Here is a 27,472-nt window from a genome sequence, read left to right as displayed (position 1 = left end):
CACGGCATCATGCCGTCCCCTAAATATCAGCTACTTCTGGAGGGCCAGAAGCTCTCGGCAGGTGACCCTAATGACCAGTGTCCCACAGGCGCTCATCAGCTGTCTAGTTAGGGCGCAGCCCTGCTAGGCACCCTGGGCAGCACAGCATGGCTGGTGCTGCTGCAGCCCCCATCCAGCCCAGCAGTCAGGAGCAGCAGTGCAAGAGAAAACATCAGTGCAGAAAACGTAAAGCCACGTTCACCTTCCTATAAACGCCAGCAGCTTTCCCCAGCTGGCTCCCTCTGTCCAGCCAGCCTCAGAACAAGAGCCAAGAGTAACGCCAGTATTTGCAGTTACGGGCACAAAAGCTGGGCTGGGCAGCAGAGGAACTGCAGCCATAGGTGTGCGCAGCGGGGACCAGCCGAGGCTCCCTGGGCGGAGGAGGAAAGCCAGCCCAACCCTAAATCCTATCACAACCACTGCGCCCCATGTTTCCTTTGGCAGAGGGGGAAGCATTCCAGCTCCCTTCTGGGTGCAGAGGCCTCCTCGCCCAGCCCTGTCTCTCCCCAAGTCTCAGACCATGGCCGCCAGTTATTTTTCTTTCTTTCCACCTGGGGAAGAGGCTGCAGCCCACCTCCTGAGGCAGACACTTGTGCCACACAGCTGAGCCCTGGCATGCTCCAGAGGGAGGGTGGTCTTGACCCATCTGCTGACATGGTCATCCTGATGAGCCCCTCAGCCCCTGCAAGAGATGCCCGTTAGCAGGGCATCCCATACCACTGTGGCTTTCTTTCACTGGTGGCTCTGGGATGCCTTTGCTCAGCTGCTTCCCAACAGGGCGACTGGCTGAGAGTGGGGTAAGGATGTCAGCCAGTATCAAAGTCAAACCTGATGTCTTTTCACACCATGGGATTCAGTCCCATGCTTGATTTCAGATCATCAGCTCCAGTTTTATCACTAAATCAAGTTTTAAGTTTATAGAGCTGGTTCAAAGGGCCATGCTTACAAAAAACCCAAACACCCAAGAAATACCCAATTACCTTCCAATTCTGTACTTGCTATAAATCCTGAGCTTTTAAAATACTATGAATAGATAAACAGACTAAACAGGGATGAATTCATGTTACTATGGTTGAAATCAGCAACAAGCATAATGTTGAGATTTCATCTTTTCAATATATTTGCAGAACTGGGATGTCTTGAAACTGCTTTTTCATTGGGAAAAATGCTCATTTTCATAACAAAATGTCCAGTTTCACAGACTCTGACAGACACCCTTCCTTAACAGGGCTGGGAGGTTTTTGATGTGACAAAACATAGAGCAAAACTCCCCTCTGCCCATATTTTGGATCAGATGTTCAAGATCAACATGTCACTACCACAAACCACAAAAATAATCTCAAGAACAAGGTTTATCACAGTTCCATGTATATATTCAACTGGAAGCAGAAATCACCAATGTTTATCAAAATCAAATGCAACCAAACAGGAAACAGCTCACCTTACCTGAGGGATGGAGAGGGATGGGGCCCATCAACTGTGCTGCTTTACAGCCAGCTCCACTTCATGGGCATCTCTTCTCATGCAACATGTTGCTTGCTTCCTCCACCAATCTCACTGGGATCTAACCAGGAACTACGCTGTGCACAGGCCAGCTCTACGGACACTATTATCCTGCAGCATGTCCATCCACAGCTCAGAAAGAGCTTTTCTCAAATTCTACCCCATTGACTCACTGCATGGTATCATCCAAAGAGCGATAAAGACAAGGGTCTTTCCTACTCCTGTAAGGCAATCCAGCAGGCTTTGGTCTAGGGTTTGTTACACTGATCAACACAAGTTTTTTTCTGAACAAAGACTGTAATAAAGTGTCCACCATAACCCTACAGTTTTAAAAAGAAACATAAACCAGAAACATCTGTGAAGCAACCCTCTAAAAGAGACAGGAGGCTCCACAATAAACCCTCATGCGTAGCACTTGCGAAATCCCTACGCTCAGCTCTCACCGGGACGACTGGTCCAACATAACCAAGAAACCAGAAGCATTCACACAAGAAGATGCTCATGATGTGTTTGAGCCTGAAGGAGTTTTGAACACACAGTTCAAGTGGAAAGGTGGGTAGGGCAGCGAGAAAAGACAAGATAAGAGCAGCTAGGGAAATACCATAATTTTCGTCTGCTGCTCTCCTAAGGCACAACTGGCCATTGGTGCCATACAGCTGCAGCCAGCCAGAGCTGGCTCCCATGCTTACAGCACCAGTGCTCCTCATCCTTCTTGGACCCGGGACTGCAGCACCAAACTCCAATGACTCCCAATGATTCCATTGAGGAATGAGCTGCCTTGGCAACTCAAATGGTGCTGCCTCCCACCAGCATGACCAGGATAAATCCTCCCTGTGTCAGAGGGGGGCTCAAGAAGCCAAAAGCCACTAGTAAGGATCTGAGGTACAATGGTGATGAGGGCCATAAATACCAAGACAAGCTCAAGAGCCCACCATGAGGACAACACTGCCAGAAGCCAAATCTGAGCTTCTGGCAGGCAATGCAGGCTGAATTTAGGCACCTTGGTTCAAAGAGAGCTGCAAGACACCCAGTTCAGGCCCATGACTGGATGGATGTCTCTCTCCCGGCATCCTACCATGAGATCACACACCTGGAGCAGCATGGTGACCCCATTAGTGCATCAATGGGACAGGCATCCCTGGATGACGCAGAGCCAAGCTCCACTGGCCACATGGGAAGGGACCTGTCCCCCACATAGCACACCCGAATTGCCGCGCTGGCAGTGGCAGGGTGATGCTGCTCCCCGGTGCAATCAAGGATGCACGCCTGGCCTGGGGCAGGCAGCCCAGTCCTGTGCACCACTGCTAACAGCACTCCCCATGAGCACATTTGTGCCACAGACCTACAACCTACATGCTGCAGCACAAAGCAAACACATAACCATGCTAGGGAGAGATGGCAGCGTCCTCCCCTGCTCCCAGGGCGATGCTCTCATCACAGCTATGGCCTCCCCACCCTCTCATTCCTCTCAGGTAGCCCCCCCCACCCCCATCACACACCTTGGTGGTACCAAGGCCTTCAAAACCCTTGGCAGATGCTGGTCCTACAGCCAGAGCTCGCTGACAGAGCTTGCCCCATCCTGTGAGGAGAGGAAGGCTCCATCATGCCCAGAAAGCTCTCTGGTCAGAGCACAGGTACCAACTGCAATAAGCAAGAAGAAAAATGACGTTATAGCCCCGTAAAGTCATCACACAAGGATCAGACTCTTTTCAAAACAGGGCAAAACCGGACCAGATCTTTTTTTACATGGTGAAGGGGGGACTTGCCAAGAGCTTTGTTCCTGAGCCAAGAGGACGAGCCCAGGAGCCTTAGGAGCAAACCACAGGAAAGATTAATTGCTTGAAGTCTTAGAGGGGAAATTAAAAATGTCAGAGGGGCCACAAGAGAAAGCTGTGATAAGAGCTGCCAATTGTCAGCATTTACGTCACCACCACCAGAGAGGCTATTTTATTACATTTTAGTTTCCGGGGTCACAATTTCTCATGAGGTGGTTATTTTTGCTGCTTTGCTGATCTACGTCCCTTGGTATGTGCCCCTAAGTACTGACAAACGTGACCAAGGAGAAGAGGTAAGAGCAGCGAGGTAGGACTTCAGACATACTTCTGCCCAAGAGCCTTTCCCTGGAAGGAAATGGCAACAATTACAATAACAATGAAGTAAATATCACTTCCCGTACGCTAAAGCTGCTTTCATGTCCAAAAAATGCTTTAGAAGAATGAGGCATTATTACTGTAATTGAAAGAGATTACACAGAAAATTAATAAATTTCCCCCCCTCTGTGGATTTGTCAGCACTTGCCAGCTCTGCTGGTCCCAGAGACAGCAGCCTCCCCTCTGGCACCTGGGGTCCTTCAGGCAGCAGGACCCCTTGGCAGGAGACCACGGGGCAGGACATATTTAAAAAAATTGACAAGTTTCACCATCCTGGTCTTCTTTAAGTGCAGTTCAGAGAAGTTCAGGTTCTTCAGGTACGTCCCACTTGCCACGGCCCTTCCTCACCTGGGGCCCACAGGGACTTCAAAGCTGCACAGAGATGTCAGGAAAGGCCAGAGCCCAGGGCTGCCAGCAGCTCATCGGATGCCTCTGGTTTGCAGAGGTACTGCTACAAATCGGAGCAATTCCTTGTCCCCCGGGGGGAGGCCAGCGGCCAGCCTCGACAACATGCTGAGCAGCACACCCCACACAAAGCCACAAAGGGACAGGGAGTTTGGGGTTTATTGCCCCCATGAAGGAAGAGACGGGCACGCCGCGCCCTTGCTTTTTGTCGGTCTGCAGTGAGCGGCTCGGGGCAGGGCCCAGCTCCCTGTGAGGGGCAGCCGGGCAGGCTGCGGGCAGCAGCGGGGCACGAGCACCTGCATGCAGGGACACTTGGGTGCAGGTGGGTACACGGACAGAGAAGCGAGGTAGTCTGAACCGAACCCCGATGTTTTGCAGGCAAATGCTGGAGCGGAGGAGGGCAAATTAAGTTACACCACTAAAACTGGATGCAAAACTTTAACTGTCATTTCCTAACTAATTTTTCTTTAAGTGGGGTTAAGAAGGACTTATAACAGAAACAGGCAGAGGCACTTAACATAGGTTAATGTGGCTTCTGTGAACAAAGGGTTTTCTTCTAACTATACATGGCAAGCAAAAGCAGGCGAGCATTCAACACCACCTGAGTGCGACTGCTTCCCATAGGATGGGCTGCAAATGCCAAATTACGGGCTGGCAGGAGCAGAGGGGATTCCCTCTGCCTGCGGTAAGGGGTTTGCTACGGACAAACTAAGGAGGGAGTGTCGGTAAGAAGCAAAGACCCCGGTCAAAGCCAGGTGAAGGGGCTGCGTGGGCCACCACGGATTTCTCCACAAACATGAAAAAAAACCCAAACAACAAAAAAACGGGGAAGAAAAAGAAAAGAACACCCCGCCGCGACTGTGTCACCAACCCTGCCTTTCTACCACCAGCCACCTGCCAGCCCCAGCCTCCCCGGACCCGCCGCCGACCCGGCCCCGGCCCCGGCCCCGACCGGACCGCTCCCCTCCCCCCCGAGCCGCCGCCGCGTCCTACCCGGGAGATGGTGAGGGGCTGCTCGAAGTCCCGGCCGCCCACCAGGCGGAAACCCCAAGGCCCGGGGCCCGACAGCACGATGCGGTGTGTCCCCATGTGCGCGGCTGCACCTCGCAGGACGCCCGGCAACCCCGCCGCCTGCACCGGCCCGGCCCGGCCCGCCCCCGGCCCGCCCCGTCACCGCCAGCCCCTCCCCGGGGCTCCTGGGCCGCGCCGTCGCGGGCACCGGGTGGCTGTCCCGCCCCGGGGCGGGCAGAGGTCTCCGGGCACGGCCGGGCCGCCGCCGCCGCCTTCTCAAGTAGAAAGCCGGCCCGCCGCGCTCTCGGGGGAAACCCTGCCGGGGCCGAGCCACTGCCGAAGGGCGAGAATTTCAGTCTTCGGAAACTCAGAGCGTCCCACGCCCCGACTTACCTACCCGCTCCGGGCAGAGCTGCGCCTTTTCCGCAGCTGGGGCTGACCACGACCAGAAGGCAGAAGGCATGACCGGCTGCAGAGCAAGACAGCGACGGGCAACCCCACGCGAGACTGCCCCGGTGCGGCATCTCCAGGGCAAATACGACTCAGCCTGCTCTAGCCTGGTGGGACGTTAACTCTGAAACCTAATGGAGGCAATGGCAATAAGTGGTGTTGCGTGCTGTTCCTCAGCTGGGGCCTGACGAGTGAGGGCAGACCCTGGGAAGAATATTACCTTTTCCCTAATTTAGCTCTGATTTGTCACTGCTTTAGGCAGTTTTGTTTATCTCTAGCCCCTTGGGGTGTGGTACCACCAACAAAAGACGGAATTTTTCTATACAGGTTTTTCAGCCAACCTCCTTAGCTGTGATTCAGGAAAAACAGTTGTTCCAGTTGCATGTTAAGCCCCCACCGATCTGACAGTGGACAGGTGGGAGAGGTTGGTTATAACAACAGTGCTGCCATTTACAACTTGAGTGCAAGCATTGCTGCTGATGTAGTAAATGAATGCAGCTCATCAGTGAGCCACAGCTCAAGGCTGCTGCTGAAGCTGGGATTTGGCCATGGCCGGAGAGCGCGGAGCGGTCAGCAAGTGGGGATGAGGAGGGTCACTCAGATACTGGCCCTACAAGACATGGCCATGAACGATCCCATCACAAGGCACACCCTTTGCCTCTGCAATCCCCTTTCTTGGCTTCCTCCTTTTTCCTGCATTAACTGGTCTTCTCATAGGTTATTTCCTTCCGGGGTACATGCATCCGTACTATTAATCTCATCTCTATCAGAGAGCAGTAGTTCTTCCACTGCATCGTTACACGTCTCCTAGCAGTGAAGAAACTGACACTGAGAGCTCCTTTCCCCCCAGGAATGAGGCATTTCTGGAGGGCTGTGACACACTGCTGGGTCCTCTTCCCCACTCTGCATGCCCAGCTTCTGCAGTCACAAAAGCATCTCTAGCTTGTTCCTTACCAAGCATACTAGGACAGAGTGACATCAATAAATATCAAGGTTCAGTAGCTATTGATGAGTCTTTTTGCCTTCCTTGGCCACAGCACTGTAAAGCAAGGGCTAGCAATGCTAGTGACTGCAGCAAAGCAGAGGTCAGGATGCCTTTTTACTTCTATGTAAGGTAACCTGTGAAACAGAAAAATGGGCTTGTGCCTGCGTGCTTTCTAAGGACCTATAAAACAGCTTGAGGCTTTTGCCTTGAGGCTTGTTTATAGTTTGACTTCCTAAAATCATGGTGAATACTGTCACCACATGGGTCTCTCTGCCTGGCTATCCAGTCGCATCAGAGTTTGAATGTGTTGCCCAACTTCAGCTGAGTCAGAGTGCTGCTATCGCAGAAGTCAGTGTCTTACAGCTTTTGACCTAAGTCAGGGTTAAAAATGCACATGTAAACCCAACATCAGCTGACAACCCTTCCCACAGAGGCTGGCATTTGGGGTTTCTTGTCCTACCTAACCTGTTTGGTCATCTCACCCGAGAGAGAGTCACAAAGACCCTTTGTAAACCAGCGGACTTGGGCATGCTCCCGAGCTCCCAGGTCTGCTTGCATGCCACAGCAGCTGCACCCTGACCCCATGTTACAGTGAGATCTGGGTGTAAACAAGCTTTTTCTCTGCTTCTATACCTTGGTTTCCTTGAGAAAAAGTCACAGCCTGCCTATGGCTCAGGAGGGAGAACCGGTGAGCTCAGGCCAAGTCATGAGCAGGATCCTCAGGTGCAGGACACTTGGGAAGCCCACGGCAGACAGCTGCTGCTCAGTATGGACACAGACAGAGACAGCCACAGAGGGGCACTACTACAAAAGTGCACTGCTACAGAACAACAGGAATAGACTTTATTTAATAATTTGCACAAGAAACACAATAGTAATTCAATAATTCCATTTATTAATTGTCAAATAGTAATCCACTGCAATAAGAAACAAAAAATCAACACAAACATAAGTTGCACTGTGTATGTGTGTGTGTGTAACTTAAAATGGCAAGAGCAAGAACAAAAAATAAACCTTTAAATGAGTATGTTATATACAGTCAGTATGATCGTGTTACTTTGCTGGATAGATTAATTTGGTGTTATCCAATCTTAGCAACAGGCCTAAGTATTGCTGCAAATAACTGGAGGGCAAACCCAAAGCAGAAAAACAAACCCATAAATAACATGAAGGATTAAAGTACCTCCTGCAGAAAAGAAACAGTGGTGCTTTGTGTCATATCTGAAACCCTTTCATAATGGATATTTTGTGCGAAAACTCTTTATGTGACCATACGTGGAATTCCATCATTTAAATAAAAGTGGAAAAAAATTCCAACCTTTCACAACTGCCTTTTTTTTCCTCCCTTCACTCAATGTGTTTAAATTATTTTTCTATACAAGGTAAGTACATTGTCTGTACAAAGTTAAATATACATATTTACAGTCAAACTTCTGAGACACTGAGCCTTCTCTTCCGCTAACCTAGGCGGAAGACAAGCCTACTTGATTTCAAACCCAGGAGCATGGCTAGTTTATCAAAACATTGTAAGTCGTGCTAACAGTTAGTTGAAGTTATTCTTAATAAATCTGTATAAAAGCATCAGCATAAAAATAGGCATTTTATATTATTAAATACTGCTTATGACAAAATAGCAATCTAACCCTTTGCTATTTGTATGGTATCTGTAGGAAGCAGAGTCTGATAGAACCGGCTTTGTTTATGCTTTTTCTTAATAACAAAATGTCTATCAAAAGAGTATTCGTAGTGGATTTACAGGCAAGCATACAGGCAAGCCATGTTTTTGTTCCTCAAGGAAATACGAATCTATGTAACTGGTAATAACTGCTGGGAACAGCTTTCCAAATTGATTAGACTTTTTTGTATGACTAAGAGGCAGCCAAATACATGTATTTGAGACCTCCTATCAATGCTGTAACCAAAAAAAAAGCACCCTCAGTGATACGTTGATACGTTGCTCAGATTTATCAGAGCCACTAACATTTAATGCTGGGAAAGGAGCAAAGTCTTCATCCCAAAGAGTATGCTTCAAACAGTGTGTGATCCTTTAGGGCCAGCAACAGGGCAGAAGAAGCAGAGAAAGTGAACGGCTGTAGGACTCATAAACAGGATTTGCTCTTACGGATGTTCTGTTTATTGGTTCTATTCTTTGTGCAGATAAATGTCAAAGCCAGGCTCATTTCTCTTTAAAAAAAGAGGACTCAGTTTGTTTTGATGCACACAATACACTCACACACACACCCTGCACAAAAGAAAAAAAAAACCTGCAGAGATAGGTAATATGTTATTAAAGGGTTTGGGATTTTTGTGCATTTGCATTATGCTTTGGCTGACCTCTCTGGATTAAACCACCAGTCCCAAATTCCTTTTCCACACAGAGCTCTGCAGTTTAAGCATATCAGCTGTCCTCTGCCTCTACTGGGTCTTAAGGTGCATGACATGAAGGAAGGGTTTTCTATGGAAGCGGAAGGCAGAGCAAAGTGAGTCTTCAGCGAGGCAGAAACCAGGCAGAAAGCCTGGCCTCCCTGAACCTTGCCAGTGAAAGGGAGCAGCTGCAGACTGCACACTGCCCCAAAGCACTATCCATCCTAGCTCAACACACAAATGAAACCTATACCATGTGCTTCCCTGAAGCCTTCTCAGAGGTAAGTACTCCATACAAATTAAGATTATCACCCGAAGTCTTGCTGGGGAGGGGAGAGGAATACACAAAGGCAGCACTGTAAACCAGAAACTGTCTCTTCTTCAGCAAACAAATCACACCCTGAATCCGTGGAAGCAGGGCTACACATTCAACTCAGTACTGTACCACAAAACCACATCCTCCTAACACATCTCATCTCTTGTCTATTACATTCATAAATTGTCTGTTTCTTCACTGTTTAAAAACACCATCTGGAAAACAACCCCATCGCTGTCACAGTGGGATCACTGTTATTTTACAGGTACAGAAGCTTCACGTAGTTGCCTGGGAAGGTGCCGAACTGCCTTGTTCTCCTGGACGTACCTGTTGCAAAATAAAACACAAGGAAGCCAGAGTAAGATGGACCCATGCAAGGAAGGCTTAGGGGTTTAAAAAGGTAGAGGTGGCAGCCTCTTCTGCTTGCAGGCATTGCTTTCTAAAACTAAATAGGAGTCCTGGTCAAAGAGCCTTTTGGTATAGATGACATCACAACTAGTTCTGCTACTAATCATCTTTGGTCTTCCCTTTTAACAATTAATAAGATGCTGATGAAAGCTCCTGGGCCTATAGGCTAGGAGCCAAACTCCTATTGGTGTAAATGAGCTAATCTCCCTTAAGAAGAGATAACAAGCTTAGATTTGCAGTGTTGAGATGGAGAACACTGTTCAGACTTGCATTCTTTGAAGGTAAAGGGCTAGATTTTGCTAAACATACAGCTGCAGATGAGGCTGGATTTTCAGGGACTGCAACTCCCACCCATGTGTTCCCTTCGTCCCCTACTTGCCACGGCTCCCTCAGCTTTGGAAAAGCTACAGAAAGCCAGTTTTCCTTGGTTCCCTCTGTTGCTCTGCCATCCGTGTGAGCAAGAAAGATCAGAATGAAGAGTGGAACAAGGAAATTAGGAAGAGAAAAAAGGAAAGGCAAGTGTCACACTCACCCACAAACCAGCCGTCGTCACATTTCTCCATGACATCGACAATGTCACCGTCCCTCAGTTCCAGCTCATCATCGTTCTGAGGAGTATAGCTGTAGAGAGCTTGGTAGCTAACTCTAAAACAGGAAAGATTCTGCACATTAGCTATTGGATTTGCCTGACATCCATTCAGAAGGAGATGTGTCCCTTCCCCTTTCTAATTCCTATTATATTTTGTTCAATGCAGTCTGGACCTGTGTTTTCCATTTGAGAGGTGGAAGCCAACTGCATTAAATTGGCTGCTGTCACAACGCCATGGTAGTAAAAAGCGTCACGCCTGCAGTGTGGGGGATATGTGGAGAGCTTACGTCTCCTTTTTGCCATGTAGTTGTCTCCATAGACTGTAACAACTGGAGTCTTCCTAACATGTAGCACCTAGAGAGTGTACGAGTGCAGATGCCCCAATGAATGCAAGCCAAAACCTGGATACACTCATTGCTGGGCTGAGACATCTGTTCCCTTGTCTGGGCACATAGGCAGGGCCATGAATGACCGAATGGCAGAGTAAAGGACTCTGCCATTTGGGAAAGGCAGAAGGAAAAAGAGAGTGCCTATTCTACCGCACTAAGGTTGCTGGATAAATCATAGCTGAGGAGCAACAGTGCAAACAAAATCTAAGGTTGAATCCTGCCCTGAGATACCACTTACACCAGGGGCACTCTGTATTTATCAGAAAGGAACTTTACGGAGTCGAAACAATCTTTGGGCAAATTTGGGCAGGCTTGGATCCCCTGCCTGTAGGGACTGAAGACAGAGCTGATGTGAGACTTTCCGTTCTGCATGGAGGAGTGGGGGAAAGCAAAGGCTCCTTTCAGAAGCCAACTGCCAAGGAACTTCAATCCCCAGCATGCAGTGCGGGCTACTCTTCTCAAAACCAACAGTGAAAGGCCCCACCAAGCTTAATGGCAGCTCCAGGTTTAAACCCACCAGACAGGTTTGAAAATCTCAGCCTTCGTTTCTCAGATCATTCAGCCACCAATTCACCTGTGGAACTGGCCAACAACGCACCAAGTAGCATTGGTGTTGGGACTGCTCACTACCGTGAGAAGCTAAGAACAGGGGTGAACACATTGACCCACACCATACGAGTGAGGTGTAGCCAGTGGATATTAATTTGTCTCCAGTTTCAAGACATTGAGATAGTCCCCATAACCAGCATGAATCAATGGTCCAAAGGAGACCCAGTCCTGGATCATGAGATCATTGTTTCAGGTGCTATACAGACACAAAGGTCCTAGTTTTAAACTACTCACGATGATACGTGGCTGACATTTTCCCGTAATTCTAATTTAACTCCTGAAATGCTGAAGCTTTCACACCTCCCCATCTTCAGCACCAGTCAGAGACAAGGCCCCTGGAAGAGATGGGAGCCAAAAGGACTTACATGTCTCGTGGTGTTTGACTTCTGTCAGGGCTGGCTCCTTGCTGCTGTGCTTGAGGTTGCTGAGAAATGATGAGAGATGGTTTATGGTCATTAGAGGTCACCTTGTGGCGAGAGTCAAGAGGTTGAGAAATAGTACTGCAGTAACGAACAGACTTTTCTGCAATGTTTATGATCTCATTGCAAACAGCTTCCTGCGTGGTAGGCAGCATTGACATCCAAGAACACCCAAAGGACAGTCAACAGGGGGGAGGGAGGGGAAAATATAGACAAGAAGAGATGGGACATTCCAGATGCAGCACAAAAGTCCATTTAAAAAAAAAAAAAAAAAAAAAAAAAAAGAGTTGTAGGTCCAGGTAAATATCCAGGTAGTGAAGTGCAGAAGGGATCCAGGTGTAAGCATGGAAAAACAGGCAAGATACAGAAGAATTTGGCATTTAGTTTGAAGATTTGTAACAAATACATATACATATATTTTTAAAAACAGCAGCAGCATAAGAGGTTGCAATTAGTTATGCAGTGGCACCATTACAAATGCTATGAAGTCAGTTCAAGAATGCAAGGTGGGCCGCTCCATTCATGCATTTTGCTTTGTTTAACTTATACCCAGGGACTGGCAGCACAATTAGCCCAGCTTCGCATTGGCTATGACAGTTTTTCTAATGGCTAAATTCCCTTTTTCTGTTGCAAACAAAACAATATATGCAAATCAATAAATATGTACCTACTTTGCAGCTAAAAATAGTGGTGGCATTTTATCTCTACTGAGGTGTTACTGTCTGGGTGAAGACAGTCTAGGACTACGCATCTGATTTAAACAGTGGCCTTACCACATAGCTCTTTTCAGACTCTGTGAGATCTGGTCCAGCTCTCAATGAATGGTGGGAAGGCTGTGTGATCACCAAGCAAATAATAAGGAAGATATTTTAGCAGATGTTACACTGGTCAGAATTAAAAAAAATTAAATGGAGTGCAGACAACAAAAGAAAATGAACAACTCTTCCCCTCCCCACCCCAACACCACGCTTCTTGGACAACAAGGTCTTTCATTTACACAAGAGACATTAAGGGTACAGTAATGCAACTGCACTGCAGCACACAGAATAATGCTGCAAAGAGAAAGGTGACAGAGAAACAGAAGCTCAGAGCAGGGAATCAAAGTGGAGGATTATGGACACTGCTACAACCAGAAATGGTATATAGTGTCATACTGCATTCCTGCAGGGACAGGGGGGACACACCCAAGGACAGAAGCACATACTTGAGAGCATCAAACTTGAAAGGCCAAAAGCACGCTGAGAGGAATCTGCTGCTGTTTTTAGAAAAGTCTTCAACGACTTTGACACAGGAGAGAACAGTAACTCGTTTGCTTCTTAAAAAAAGACCGTCTCAGGTCCTCGGAAGGCACACTGCTGTGCAGCCCCATCAAAATCACTCTAGCTTGTACCAAGCGAGGATCTGAGCTGCTCTGTTAATTCTCACAACATGGCAGAGCTTCAGGTCAGAGGAGGCCCTGACTGGAAAACCCAGGTCCAAACACCACCACCTGTGAAGTTTCTGGACTCTGCCCTGCCTCTCTCCTCAGTCACAACTCTTCACAGGGACTCGTGTGTCCCAGGGCACAGCAAGGAAAATCAGTGTGTTTGGGGCTGGAGGTTTTATGGGGAAGGGAAAGGTCACTGAGAAAGTCGCACAGGTATCCAGAGCCTGGTTGTGCACGCTTTTTGCATAATCAGACACCTACTGAGAGCAAGGGGCATGCTGTGAGCAAATGGGATGTCTGAACTAGTGTACAGTTATTTGTACTACCTGCAGGACTGCTTGGCAAAGTGGATTGGATAAGATACAGAGCATTGTCATCCTCTGTGATCATTCAACACAATTTTCAACCCAAATTCCAAAGGCCTCTATTTTTATGCTTTCCCTCCTCCTCTTTATTCACTTCAACAACTCCCTTCAGTAAAAGGCTTGCTTTCTCACAGCACCCCAAGACAAAGCAGAAGCAGAGGATAAAGAGGTTTGTGACACCTTCAGCCCAAGCATGCTCAAAGTTTGGAGAAGTGCAGGGTGATAAGCTCATCCCTGTTTAATTCCCATTCTCAAAGCTTCTTTGAACCACATCTTGGACCTCTGGAGCTGTGCCTATCATTGTATTAAAGCAAACTGTCTCTTTTGAGGACTGTGACCCACTCTGGGCCAACCCAACCCCACAGCAAGCCCTTTGTAGTCAGCTGTACTGTCTGGGGCTGGAATCTGGGATCACTGCCCTAAGAAACAATGCTCTGTTACCATGTACATTTCTACAGAGAGAAAATTAAATATAAGTTGGATAGGCTAATTGCAGTGGAATTCACATTCAAAGCATTTACTGTGGGGCTTGAAATCATGACAGAATTTCTGGAAGTCATTCCTGCCTGTATATCATTAGCCCTGAAAGACAAATGGAATAATTAGAAAATTAATTAATAAATTAATAAATAAAATTAATATTGTGCAGACCAACTGGATATAGTGTATCAAATCTGATGAGATCAGAGCTAACTCAGGTGGTCAAGGAGCTGGGAAAACCAATTGCCAGGCTGAGATGAGAGGCAGCTGTAAGAATGATTTCTTTTTTTTTTTTTCCGTCACGAAAGTGCTTCTCTGCTCCATACTAATAAACCGACTGCTGGAATTGCTCCATGAGCTCCTAAGACCGCATGGTCCATCTCTCATTGATTACTTGTGACCTCCCTGACCAGCTTTTCCTTCAAAAAGCATTAATAACTATGAATTAAATTAGTTACTTGAAAGCTAAAAAATTGACACTACCTCTGAATGCTCCATAGTGCAGACATGTATGTGCAATACCAGCAGGTGCAGCCTACCAGCATCAGAAACTTGACCACGTTCCCTTTCCTGGCAGCATCCTCACAGGGACTTCCATGAGGCAGCTGTGCAGAGGCAGAGGCCAAGCAGTCCCCCTGCCCTCCCAGCAGCCCCCAGTTCCCAACAAGACACACGACCAAGCGGATCCCTTCTGGCCTCTGCTCCAGAGATCCAGGCAGCTCCTACCAAAGCTGTGGGTGTCTCTGCACTAACTCCTAGGGCTACAGCAGAGCCATACAGTGAAGTGATGAAACACCCCGAAGTCAGCAACTATGCAACATTAGCCAAACAGGATGAAAAACTGACCAGATCAGATCCTCTAATTTTAGACTGTAAATGTACCACACCACTGCTTCAAACAGGTGACCTTGATAGCACAGCCTAGATGGCTTTTAAAAAAAAAGTAAAAAAAAAAGCCCTACATTGTTCTTACAGGGAGAGAAGAGAATAAAGAAAAGAAAAAAAAAAAAAAAAAGGGTGTTACAGGTCCAAATGCTCTTCAAAGATGGGTTTGGAAAGCCCAGGTACTACCTACGGTGGTGGTTCCATGTGCCAGAGGTGGCTGAGGAATCAGCAAGTGTGGGGCACAGCTCCAAAGTATAAAACACAGAGGTTCCCCCAAAACACTGAGCCAGCCCTGCTGCTACTGGAAGTAAACTGAGGGCCCTAAAAGTGAACAAGTATTCAAAACCCATGGGGACAACCTAACTTCTACCCTCTCAGTCACACTACATGCTTTGTTAAGACTAAGTGAATAAACTTAAGCAGGTGCTTAAAGTATCTATGTCTCCATGTCTACAGACTACAAATACACAGTACAGTCAGTCCTGAAGCACAGCTGGCCACTGTTTCCACCTCATACAGAGTTTGAGGATGGATCTAAAGAGCACCACAGGTTTGTAAGAATACCAGAAAAAGGTTTTAACTGTTGGGAAGCAAGATGCTGGGGCTACTCAATAGTGCTCTCCCTGCTCTTAGTGAAGTCAAGTGTCATCAGTGTGTGTATCCATTGCAGCTCTTGTTTACATGTCTTCTTCCATTCCTGTCTGGTGGGAGTTAAAGGACTACATAAGCAAAGAGAAAGCTAAGCGGAACAGACTAACAGACAGACAAGACAGACAGACAAATTGGTATCCCCTCAGAGAAGGGCACACATCAGCAGTGATGGTCCCACACGTGAATGAAGAACCACGAGCAGGGAGGACTCCCCAGCCCAGCCAAAAGAAAAAAGGAAAGCCTCCGCACACACCCAGCCCCAGCTGGGGTGAAGCCTTCTGGTGAAAGCAAGGGGAAAGCTGGCCAAAGAGATCTCACAAAGGACATTGAAAAGGCTGCAGTGAGGAGTGGCCTGACCTAAAGGCCGTCAAAGTCAATGGAAAGATTCCTTGGCCCCTGGATCAGAAACTTGAAGGCTGTGTCTGCAGCAGAAAAAAACGCATCTCCTGTGGGAGCAGGTACCAACACCTGCCACAGGCTGTGCAGCTCTGGCTTGGACAATAAACACACTGGGCAGAAACGCCATCGTGCTGAACCTGTGGGGCAGCAGAAAACCACTGTGGGGGGATAACAGCTTACCTTGGAGATGGTGCAAAGTAATGACCATGACAGTGTAGCTGGTCTGTGCTGGGGAATATGGGCTCTGAGCATCCTTCTCATACTCACTCCCTCTCTACCAGCACAACTGGGTGAAATTACTCACCGCTCTGCCTGAGTGGTTTTGCAGAAGTGGAAAGGAGCAGAGCGCCCCCCACTGACACCCCTCACACTGCCGGGCAATACAGGGACCCTCGTCCAGCCACTCCTGCCTTCCCCAGCCCACAGTTGTGGTCTCACCCTGTGGCCGAAGCTGCTGCACTACTCACACACTTGCTAGCACCGCTGCTGACTGTTACACTGTGCTAACAGGACCTCAGAGTAAAACATGTATTGAACTAGAAAATTCCCAAGGGTCCCTTGAGATAAATTAATTTGATAGATTACATCACTGCTTAATATCATGTTTTACTGGAATATTGAAACAAATTATCTGTAAGTTATACTTGAAATACCTTTCACATGCTGTGGGGTCGTTCTTTTTTTCTTTTTAGTTTGGACTGTGAAACTAAACAAAAGGGAATAACTTCAGAATAGCTAAAAGAGCCATTGCACTTTATATTGTTACTTAATGGAACAGGCAAGAACACAGTCCTTACACCAGTACTGCACCAAAGAGGTCTTAAACCTGCAAAAACCCTGGGTCAAAATTTCTTAACTGGGGAGGTTCTCTATAATTAGAAAGAAAACTAAAATTCAAAATGGTAAAATACCTCAGACACCAGGGATGGACAATAATGGAAAAAAATGCAAACTTTCCATGTCTACTAAGTGCTTGTCTCATTTGATTAAAATCAATTAAAAGATGACAGATTTTTTGAAAAGGCCTCCAGGATATTACCTGAAGTTCTGCTGAAGCCATCGGCCTCTGTATGGGTCATGCAGATAATGAGAAGCCATTTGCACATATAAATACCACTCCTGCTCCCTAAACAACTGTAGACCCAGAGCTAGAAAGGAGGTCAAGACTGCCAATAATGTCACACCCAGTTTTAACTTGACACTGACAATGCTCTGGTTGTCAAGGCATATAAAACATAAATTTTGGCTTGACTCTGCCTCCAAAGAAAGGCCACAGGGTCCTATTACAATCAGGTGCAACACCTAAAATAGAACTGTGTGCTAGTCAGCACTCGGGAGAAACATCTTTCTCTAAAGGTGGCTCTTTGCTCTTGCTCCTTGGAGTCGCATACATCCAGTGCAAGCACCAGCAGGACCAAGTAGATCAGAGGTCAGGAGAAAGGCCAACACAGAAGACATCTATGGATTTTTAACATAAAGCAGAATATGTATCCTATTAGACTCTGATATTGAAACTGAAATGGAAGCAGGAGGTGGTCAGTGAAAAGTTGTGCAAGCTCACGATCGGAGGGAAATGAGGTGAGTAAAGGTAACAGGAAAATTTCAGGGTTAAAGCTGTATCTCGCTCTCATAAACTGATCAAGAAAATAAGTAACATTGGCAACTACTTCCCACGCTCATCCTGCCTGAGCAGCCTGCCTGGTTCACTGATCAAGCCGAAGATTGCTTCCCCAATACCCATCACTACAAACTCAGTCCAGTTTTTGCCAACTGTGAGCCTTCTCTGTTTCAAATATTGCCATCTTGTGGAAGCTGCCTGAAAGGACTGACGAGACACCAGCAGCTAGGAGCACTGCTCATTCCCGGACCCTGCACATCCCAGCCACACAGTGCTGAGGCTGAGTTGGTTATGCTGCACAGACACTACTGCATTCCTCCTTAAAGACGTTTGTAGCTCTCAGCAACAGAGCTGAGCCCCTCTGAATGCAACCTGAGAAGGCTGGAACAGATCCCTGACATTGTGGATACCAAGTTGTATATGCCTCACCCCCACCTATGAGACGCTCAAACCCTGAATCCTGATCTCAGGTGGTTAAACGAAACCTGAACCAGAGTATCTCACACTACACCATTCCTGCTAACAAGGCCACTGATACTGCCTTATAATGCAATCAAGCTGCAGGAACTCAAGGTTCAACTAAATAAGCCCTGGGTTAATCCTTTGGAGGAACAGAAAATCAGATCCCCAGCTGGTACAAACTGGCAGAAACCCAGACTTGAGCTATGTGGATTTGCACCAGCTGAAGATTTTGCCAATACCTGCCCTTCTGCACAGCCTGGAAGTAATTTTAAATTATTTAAAAAAAAGATAATTCTGAATTCAATGACAGGAGAAATATCTCACCTGTGGAATCAATGAATGGCTAAACAAGCATATGACAAAACAATGGCATGGCATGGAAACAACTCTAAGTAATGGAAGAGTAATCAGCAAAGATGATTACCTGTGGCTTATTGACTCTGCGTGTAAGTCTGGGAGGTGGTTGTGTTGTGACAGTAGAGGAAGAGAGGGCAGAGGAAGAGAGAGGAGCAGATGAAGAGAATGCTTTTGAGTCCGCAGTCTTTTGAAGAAAAGAAAAGTTGGTCAGATTGGCACACATTCTCTTATCACAGTCACTGCTAGTGATAAGAGCATCTACTCTCCAGTAAATTTGATACACACACAGCAAACGTAACTCCATGCAAGGGCAAGTGCAGTTTCCAGTCGGTTTGTCTGAGCTGACCACCTCATTCTGTTTTAAACATGCAGGTTATGCCTGTAAAAAATGCTACTAAAAATACATCCAGATGGTAAACAGCACAGTCTTCATACAGCTTTGAATATACATCTAGTTATGATTCAAGCAGAAATCAAACAATTTGTCATAAGATTTCCCAGTGTGAAATGTGTCATCTTAGAAACCCTAGTTCCTCATTATTTAACCTTGGCTAAGACGCGGTATATCATGGAGGCTATCGCAGTGCATCCAAGACAGTATTTATAAGGCTATGATTTTGAGCTCCCCAAACTTCCACTCTTATACAAGGTAGCATGGGGGTGCTGTAACGTATTTGGGCTGGCTGTAGCCCGCAACGGACCCCAGGTCAACAGAGAGCTGCAAAGTAAGGCAGATCTCCTATACCAAGACTGGGGGCAGAAGTTGTAGAAGTTACTGCAGGGTTCCACATGTTCCCTCTCATTGTAACATACAGCTACATATAACTAAAAACTCTTGGGGAGAAACATCACTAGGTCTAATTCTCATTTGTGGCTAGACCCTTTCACATCATTTTGGAAATGCAAAGGTAATAAATTCCACTCCATCCACAGATAACAGTCAAGTCTCCCTGACTTAGTCATGCACATCCCAGGCTAAGGTTCACTAAACCATAGGCTCCAGGATCAACAGGGGACAGCTTGTGTGATTCTGGGACCCAAGCTGGTGTTTACAAGGCTTTTCAGTCCTTGGCTTTAGGAGGAACAAATAAATCTTATAACCAAAGATGATCCATTGCACACTGGAAAATCTCTGAATAGCAAGGAATTGCCTGTATTCTACACAGTGAGGTATATTGGCATGAGGCCTGTGTGATACTTTCATCTGATACATCTGGTAATAGCCACTATCTGGGACAATCACCTCATTAGACGTGACCAGTTGAGCGAGTCCTGTGTTATTATCTATTCTAAAATAATTTCCACTACACTGCTCCTGAGCCCTTTTCTACAACTTTTTGATCTGCTATCCAGTGAATGCCACTGGCGACCCCTGGAAGAAGGTCTTAGGATCATCAAAATGACACGTGGCAGCCACGGGCTCTGCCTGGCCAGCAGAGCAGCACAAACCTCAACACACCAGCTAAAATCAGCAATTCAGAGCAGCACACACACATGCAGGAGAAGTACCTTCTTTTCCCCGCTTTGAAACTTTCCCAGATCACCTTTCCTCATGCCTCTTTTCTCTGTTTTACCTCCCTGCACAATAGCCATTAGCTCCTGACACAACTGGTTGTCCTCAGAGGAACTCACAGGTCTCTTTTCTGGGCTCACACGCATGTCTAGTTGGGATGGTTTCAGGCAGCGCTCAACAGAGATCTTGGAAACAGCATAAGCACCCTGCTCGGGGTTGCTGCTGCCCTCTCTAGTCTTTTGGAGCCAGGCTTGGCTGCCAGTGATGTGATGCTGCTCTGCGAGGACGCTTTCGGGGTTCTCCACTGCCCAGCGAGGGGAGTTAGAGTAGCTCATGCTGGAAGAAAGGGAGCCAACAAACTTTTCTTCACTTTGCGGAGTGGCCTGATAGAAACTGCGAGCGGAGGACTGAGGTCTGGATGAGTAAGAGGGCAAGGGGGATTTAATGGACCTGGGAGTCGAGGAGCCAGAGAGATGAGAATGGTGGAGGCTGACCGTGGGGGAAGGGCTGGCTGCAGCAGAAGGCGAGAGATAGTCAGCGTGAGAGAGAGAGGCTTCAGGCAGAGAAGGCAATGGAGGAGTTATGGCAGGAGTGGTGCTAGGAGACACTCCCACGGTCAGAGCAATCCACTCAGATGTGACCGCCTGCACCTCTGGAGATAAGGCGCAGTGCACAAAAGGCAAAGGCGGAGGAGTTGGTGTATGGAGCAGCTCAGAGCTGGGAGACTTGAAGGAGACAAAAGCAGGAGAGAAAAAGAAAGAAATGAACAAAAAATAATAAAGGAAAATACAAAACAACCGAGCAAAAGTAAAAGGAGAGAGAGCGAGCGTGTAGAGGAGCAGATCTGTGACCAAGCATGGTGCATAAGTTTTCCCCGGACAGCTGCACCATGTTGGAGAACGTGCTGTCCACAGCTACTTCAATCACGGAGTCCAGTCCATATCTGTGCTGCTAATACCCTTCTCCAGCCTCTGCCAGGATGCCAGACACAAAATGTCTTGTGGAAGATCTTAGACTTCATACCATATGCCCCAAGTCCCTCTGGGAGCAGTTGCAGCCACCATGCATGATGGCAGCATGCAGCATTTGATTGGCCTGGCAGTAATACCTGGGGCTCCAGCAACTCACACTGTGGACCCAGTCAGAATTCACTGCTGCAATGAATTTTGGCTTTATCCAACTCTAGCCTGCTCCTCAAGAAACTTGTATTGCTGAAGCTGTGGAGGAGAAAGGGATCAAAAATGCTGGCTGTGGCTATTTAGTCTTTAGGTGATTAAAGTAGGTCCTATGTTTATAAAGGCAGAACACAACTGAGTTCTGCCCTTAGCCATTATCACCAGTGACATCAATGAGATCAGCTACATTAGCACTGATCACAGTGTTTCTCAGTCCTCTGCCAAGTTAGGCAAAAAGGGAGATAACTGATTTACTAGGGAAGGAATCAAAAGAATAGCAAAGGAAACCAAAAAGGGGTGGATATGATCCCTTCCATCAAAGGGAGAAGCTTGCAGAGAGCTGGTGGCAGACAGTCCACAGTTATGGAGAGACTGCCAAGCTCAAACAGAAATGCTTAGCTGAGGTCCACTTTGACAGGGAACCCCAAACAAGCAACAAGTCTTTCCTCTTTACACAGTGGCTAAGAATAAAAACACTCCTTTTAGGGAAGATCCAAGACAGACACCAGGCATGAGCCATGGCAGCTTTTCCCATCCGTCCTGTATTATATATCCCTTCCTCCCAGTCCCAATTCTCCACTTTTGTTCCTTGCAGTCTTGACCTCAGAATGACCTTGCTTTGGTCCTGTGGGCGAGAGGGGGATGCACCAGAACCTCATGGCCGAGACCCAGACACGTATGCTGACCTTTGAAAGCATGAGTATTTGCAGGATGAGAACAAAACAAAGGGATTTAGAGACTCACTGCCTCCCTGATATGTTTTCCATGGCAAACATTCTGGGATTCCCATACAGTTACCTGCTGCCATTTTGATTTCTGGTTTGAACTGCAGTATGGTTTATAGTGAATCTAATATTAATGGAAGATTCCAGACTGGCCTGCTCTCAAAACCTGAGTTCATTTAAGCACCAATTTCAAATAATACAGGCTGCTCTCCTGACCCTGTCTCCCAAAACCTTGGTTGTGTGCTGGAACATTTAGAAGTATACAGCTTGATTCAAGCTGACTGGGATCAACATAATGACTCCTACAGACTGTAACAGCCTGTGACGCCCTTTTAATAGTCATAATAAAAAATTCACTCATCACAGCGGAGGTCTGTAAAGTGTAAACACACACTCAGGAGGAGCTGGATCACCAATTCATTCCATCTCTGGCAGTGAAATTTATTCAGATGGCTGTCAACTGTAGCCCTTTCAACCTCCCTGAATTCAAGCTACAGATCAGAGATGAAAAGCTGAGTCTCCAAATCCCCAAATGACCCATTCATTAACCTTTCTGGCAAATGAAACATCACCTTTTCCTGCAGTTGCAGCATACTGCAGGGAGCACATGGCTTTTACTGCACAAAACATTAGTCTTAGCTACAGCTTTTTTCAGCTGTTGCTTCTTGCACAGAAATGGCAACATCCCTCTGTTCTGCAAGGTGCTATAACTGGCTGCACCTAGTCCAAATACCTGTGGTGAAACTGTCATGCTGCGGTTAGGGGAGAGGGACATTGGTGGGTCAGGATAGTCAACGGCATTCTTGACCACTGGCTGTTTGAGCACCTCCACGTAAGTGACAGGGAAGATGCCTTGGCGATTGGTGCCAGAGATTCTTCCTTCATACCAATTCTCATCCACTCGTCGAATCAACGTGATCCTTTCACCCTATGGGAAGGAACAGTAATGTAGTCCAGACTTCAACGTATCTCATCATTCCAAAGCAGATTACATTTTTAATCTTGCTGCAGCTGACTTAAAACAATCAGTGGCTCTCAGCCTCCCCTATTTCCCAGTTATGTGGTCCTAACCCTAACCTCTGTGTGGGAACAGTATTTTTCAGTTCAGAGAAAGAGGAAATGCAGACCATAGAATCATAGAATCATTTAGGTTGGAAAAGACCTTCAAGATCATCGAGTCCAACCATCAACCATGCCCACTAAACCATGTCCTTGAAGTACCCTGTCTACTGGCTTTTTGAATACCTCCAGGGATGGTGACTAAACCACTTCCCTAGGCAGCCTATTGCAATGTCTGACAAGCCTCTCAGTAAAAAATTTTTTCATAATATCTAACCTAAATCTCCCTTGCCTCAACTTGAGGCCATTTCCTCTCATCCTATCTCCAGCCACCTGACAGAAGAGACCAGCACCCACCTCACTACAAACCCCCCTCAGGTAGATAGATATTCTGGTGCTGACTTGGGCTATCTGCAGACTCAGTTATGCTCACATTTTCAAGACCCTACTTGCTAAAGCTAGTTAAAAAAGTGGAAACCAGCAGTTTCAGGATGACCATGAGACTCTCAGGGATATGAGGTGTATAGGGAGTACACACAGGTCTGCAGTTTAAACTAGGTCTCTCTGTGCTGTCTCCTGTTTTGCTGACAAATGAAGTGACTTCCAAATCCTTAATACAAACTGCAAGACCCACCTTAATGTTTAATTAAAAGAGATGAAAGACAAGATCTAATCTGAGCATCAAAACAGAAAGCTGGCTGAGATGGAGAAACACTGCTACTTAATCTAAATATGGGTGTCTTTGCTCTGAACAGCCATTACACAACCCGTTCCTATGCCTTCACTCTGCAGTCAGGTCTAGCCAGTCACTTCAATAACCACTGAGCCTTGCTTGCCTGTGCTCAATGATACGACTTGTACTACAAAGGAACGTGAACCCTGTTTCCTTCTTTTCTATATTGCCATTCTCATGTGAGTGTGTGCATCTCCACTGCAGAGGATCAGACTAGAGACATGTCACCAAATATCTAAATTTGCCTTGCAGAGCCAGGCTTCCAGCACTTGCCCTCTAAGTACCTTCTCAGCTAGCCCTAAGGAAGCAATTGGCATTTCTTGATTCAGCCTACCTGCAACACTCTCACTGCAGTGCACTACATAATGACTATGGAGTAAAAACATGGGTGATGAGAAGGAATCCTTCCTGAATACAGAGTTCATCTTATTGGAGCTTTCATTTGGAAACTGCAAGTTACTAGTGTTAAAAAACTTCAGCATTTGTCTGGATTCAATTCATCATCACAACAAAAGTCCTACCTTTCTGAAGGACATTTCCACTTGGGTATCCCCATTGAAGTTAAACTTAGCAATAGCATCTCCATATTCCAATACTTGCAATGGTGATGGCTTTTTGGGCTGAGCTTTCTCAGCTGGTGGGAGGAGCTAGAATGCACAAACAGAATCAAATGAGTCACATACAAAAAGCCCATAAACTGGTCACTGGCAGAAAGGGAGTGGGCAAAGAGAAGACCTGCAAGGAAAGCAGCTACCTCTATGTATGATCGTGGGAAGATGCCAACTCTGCCATGGTGTTCACCTTCATACCAGTTCTGGTCAATCTGCTTGTAAATGTAAACAATATCTCCTTTCTGCAGAGGAAGTTCCCTGTTAACAACACAAGCACTCCATCAGAACTTCACTGGAGAACAGACATGTTCTCTCTCAGTCCAGCAATCCCTAGGTACCAAGGTCTGCATCAGCCCTATTGATACAAATCATGCTCCACCCAAAGTGAAAGCTACATGTTGAGAACAGGATGTGCAGGGACTCTCTTGCTCTTTGGGCATCCTGTCAAAAAAGCTGGCCTATGAGGTCCCTACTAACCACACACCCTCCAGCAGCAATGGGATCAAGCTCAAGCAAAAGATACCACTGGCTGCCTTCTATGTTGGATATGGGGAGCAGTGCTCAATTCCTGTTTTGAAACAGGTCATGTCACACGTGCCTTCCAAAGAGACACATGATTTTAATGGAAGCTAGTTTGCTGATTAGATGAACCCACCCCCACATGCCAATGTTGATCCTGCAATGATTACACTTCTGGTCCACTGACTTCACCTGGGCTAATGATTGGGATTTCAACCTATAGTCTTCAGTGCTAAAATTATGAATGTCTGCAGCTTGAGGAACTCCCACTGTGGGCAGCTTGTATTAGGCTCATAAACCTACTACTCCTACTACCCACAGGAGAACAAACAACCCAGCCTTTCCTAACATGATTTTCACAAGCTCTCCTTTACTTTTGTCTGGCACCCTGCTATGTTCTGCTGCTCAAGGGACACCACAGTTAAACCTTACATCTGCCTCAGTTTTATTACAGGTGCTGGGAGATGCTCTGTAAATCATTACAAATCATCACCTATAGAACATATAACAAAATATTCCCAGGACATTAGCATTTCAGAAGAAAAACAGCAGGTCCTTCACTGAATTCTCTTCTTCTTTCTTCCCTCCCTAGCAATGTTAAAATGAGAGCTTCTCCAGGCTCACGCAGAGGGAAAGGCTTTCCAGGCCTTCTCTTCACAGCAGTGTTCCCCAAAAAGAACGAATAGTGCTGTGTGATTCACCCAAGGGACCACAACAGGGCTTGGAGCTACAACAATGCCACCAGAAACATCCACTGTTGTATCTACAGATGCCAGGGGAACAGTGACCACTCTGTACCCTTATAGGTCCTGAATCAGGAAAATCCTCAGTCAAGAGCCCATCTACATGCTTAAAGCTAGGCATCTAAGTCCCTTGCTGACTTTGGGCTATGCTTAGCACAGTGAAAAGGATGCTGCTGTTCTGCATATCTATGTTCTTCTGACCATCTGTATGGCAGATTTACACAGTGAGCTACTGACTAACACAGTTCTTCCAGCTCCTAAATCAGAGCACAACCAGCAATGTCATGCAGGGGAATCACTTCTGTCTTCTGCACAAGAGCAGTGATAGAGCTGCTGCTGAAAGGTCTCACCCAGCCATCCTGCTTACAAGGTGCAAGGAGGAACATCACCCAAAGACCCATGGCTCCACCCACCCTCAGAGCACAGCACACACTTGTTCCAGTAAAGTAAGCAGGTTTGCCCTAAAAATCACATGGGATACAGATGCCCAGAGAAAGAAGACATTTTCCTACAGGTCCTTTAGAGGCTACAACCTGCAGGATTCATACTACTTTTCCCTGCCTTACTATGGACACCTTTACTTTGAACTGCTGGAAAGACACTCCCAAAACATGAATCCAATTGCATGACACTTCATAAATGCTGCATCCTAGGGTGAAAAGCAGAGGAAGAACACTCAAGGCGGTAGTAACAAGCAGTACTCACTTTAGCGTCTGTGCTTTAAAGTCAAACTTGGCTCTAGCAGGTCTCATCTAGAGGGCAAAAAAATGAACACATTAAAATAATAATTAGGTTTTTCAACCCTCTTCTACAGCCAGCATTAGTCTGGGGAAGAAATTGAATGCAGATATTTGGCTACATCTTGTGTGCAACTGGTACTACAGTCCAAATATGCTGGATGGGTCTCTCCCATCAGGGCAAAAAGTGCTAACTTCTGGTATAACAGCAACTAAGAGCTCTACAGGAAATGGATTTAACAGCAGTAAACTTATAAATGTGACAAACCCTGCTGAATGAAAGCTGCTCCAGTAACTACTGTTACTGGGGCTCCAGGACTAAATTGCCCTTGATGTGAATGGAAAAGCAAAATTTACCAGCTGAGAAAAAAACAGTAGGATTTTATTTGATGTGGCTCTTATTGATTATTTCTGGCCCTGCTGAATCCTGCAGTGTGACCCATGTACTCTGTATAAATTGGCAGGAAAGAGACAAAGGTGAGGAGGAAACACGAATAAATTAAGCATGTATCTTAAAAAAAAAAAAAAAAAAGTCTTCAGTGGCTATAAAGCCAAAGAGGACATTGACAGCACGCCTAGGCTTTAAAGCTTGATTTACTTAGTTGATTTTCTAATGGCCACAAAATATTCAGACAATTTTTTAAAGTCATTTTGGTAATAGAGCATAAAATAAGAAGTAGTCTCATTCATGTGACACCAGAGCATTTGAAACCACATAAAGGGCAGACAAGTGTACTCCATCCACACAGTGACCACCCCACCCACCACCACAGTGCAGCACCTCTGGGGAACCAGAGCTGCTGTCAAGAGTCCCAGCAGTAATCCCTAAGGCAGAAAAAGGCATTTGGTCAGGACACCTGGACTAGCATCCAGCCCTCGGGAAAAGTGCCTTGGGCTCATGGGAAAACCATCTACCTCCTCCTTTGTCTCTTTCAGAAAGACCAACCAGGTCATACGCAGTGAAACATGCCGAGACTTTTTCCAGTTGTTTCTAAAGGACATTAAGCATCTTTCAAGAGAAGAAACAATCTACTTCTAAAAGAAACAATGAGACAGTCACATGGCCAGGATCAACAAGACAAAGTTTCTAAGCATAAGGCACAGACAAGAAGACAATGTAGCAATATGATGCAAAAGATGTAGAATGCCTTTGATTCACTAAAAGTAGCTGATATTTAAAGGCATGCATCACAGGTGTGCACCAGCAATTCTCAGCAGGCATGCTTTAACGTATGCAGCTTGGTAGAGATATCAATTAATTTACCAGGCACAAGAGTCAAAGCAGATCTAAATGAAGCCAGAATGGGAAAGGTGAAGGTGGAAAAAAAACAAACGACATTCTCTGAAGAACTAACGTCAGCCTAAAGCACAACACTA

The 27,472-nt window shown here is 46.5% G+C and overlaps 2 protein-coding genes across 51 annotated transcripts in view; both read right to left on the bottom strand.

The window, feature by feature from the left end:
• Positions 1 to 5,259, bottom strand: part of PDLIM1 (PDZ and LIM domain 1) — a 45,149-nt gene extending 39,890 nt beyond the window's left edge. Inside the window, exon 1 of the mRNA XM_069796432.1 lies at positions 5,091 to 5,259. Within this exon, the coding sequence (XP_069652533.1) occupies positions 5,091 to 5,186 (96 nt within the window). The 5' untranslated portion in view covers positions 5,187 to 5,259. The remainder of the gene's footprint in view (positions 1 to 5,090) is intronic.
• Positions 5,260 to 7,356: 2,097 nt separating this feature from the next.
• SORBS1 (sorbin and SH3 domain containing 1) overlaps positions 7,357 to 27,472 on the bottom strand; it is a 179,322-nt gene continuing 159,206 nt past the window's right edge. For 26 of the 50 annotated variants that reach the window (XM_069796383.1, XM_069796384.1, XM_069796385.1 and 23 more), the window contains 10 exons: positions 26,064 to 26,110; positions 24,240 to 24,354; positions 24,007 to 24,132; positions 22,427 to 22,621; positions 19,790 to 20,518; positions 18,348 to 18,464; positions 12,411 to 12,470; positions 11,584 to 11,774; positions 10,164 to 10,276; positions 7,418 to 9,550 (listed from right to left, as the gene is read on the bottom strand). In XM_069796383.1, the coding sequence (XP_069652484.1) occupies positions 9,483 to 9,550; positions 10,164 to 10,276; positions 11,584 to 11,774; positions 12,411 to 12,470; positions 18,348 to 18,464; positions 19,790 to 20,518; positions 22,427 to 22,621; positions 24,007 to 24,132; positions 24,240 to 24,354; positions 26,064 to 26,110 (1,761 nt within the window). In that variant the 3' untranslated portion in view covers positions 7,418 to 9,482. Of the gene's footprint in view, positions 9,551 to 10,163; positions 10,277 to 11,583; positions 11,775 to 12,410; positions 12,471 to 18,347; positions 18,465 to 19,789; positions 20,519 to 22,426; positions 22,622 to 24,006; positions 24,133 to 24,239; positions 24,355 to 26,063; positions 26,111 to 27,472 lie in introns of all 50 variants that reach the window. The other 24 variants (XM_069796423.1, XM_069796424.1, XM_069796421.1 and 21 more) reach the window with 11 other exon arrangements.

The sequence above is a fragment of the Haliaeetus albicilla genome, chromosome 11 (assembly GCF_947461875.1).
Source record: "Haliaeetus albicilla chromosome 11, bHalAlb1.1, whole genome shotgun sequence".
Taxonomy (NCBI): domain Eukaryota; kingdom Metazoa; phylum Chordata; class Aves; order Accipitriformes; family Accipitridae; genus Haliaeetus; species Haliaeetus albicilla.
Note: the sequence above shows the minus strand (reverse complement) of the source record. Positions and strands in the feature narration are given on the sequence as shown.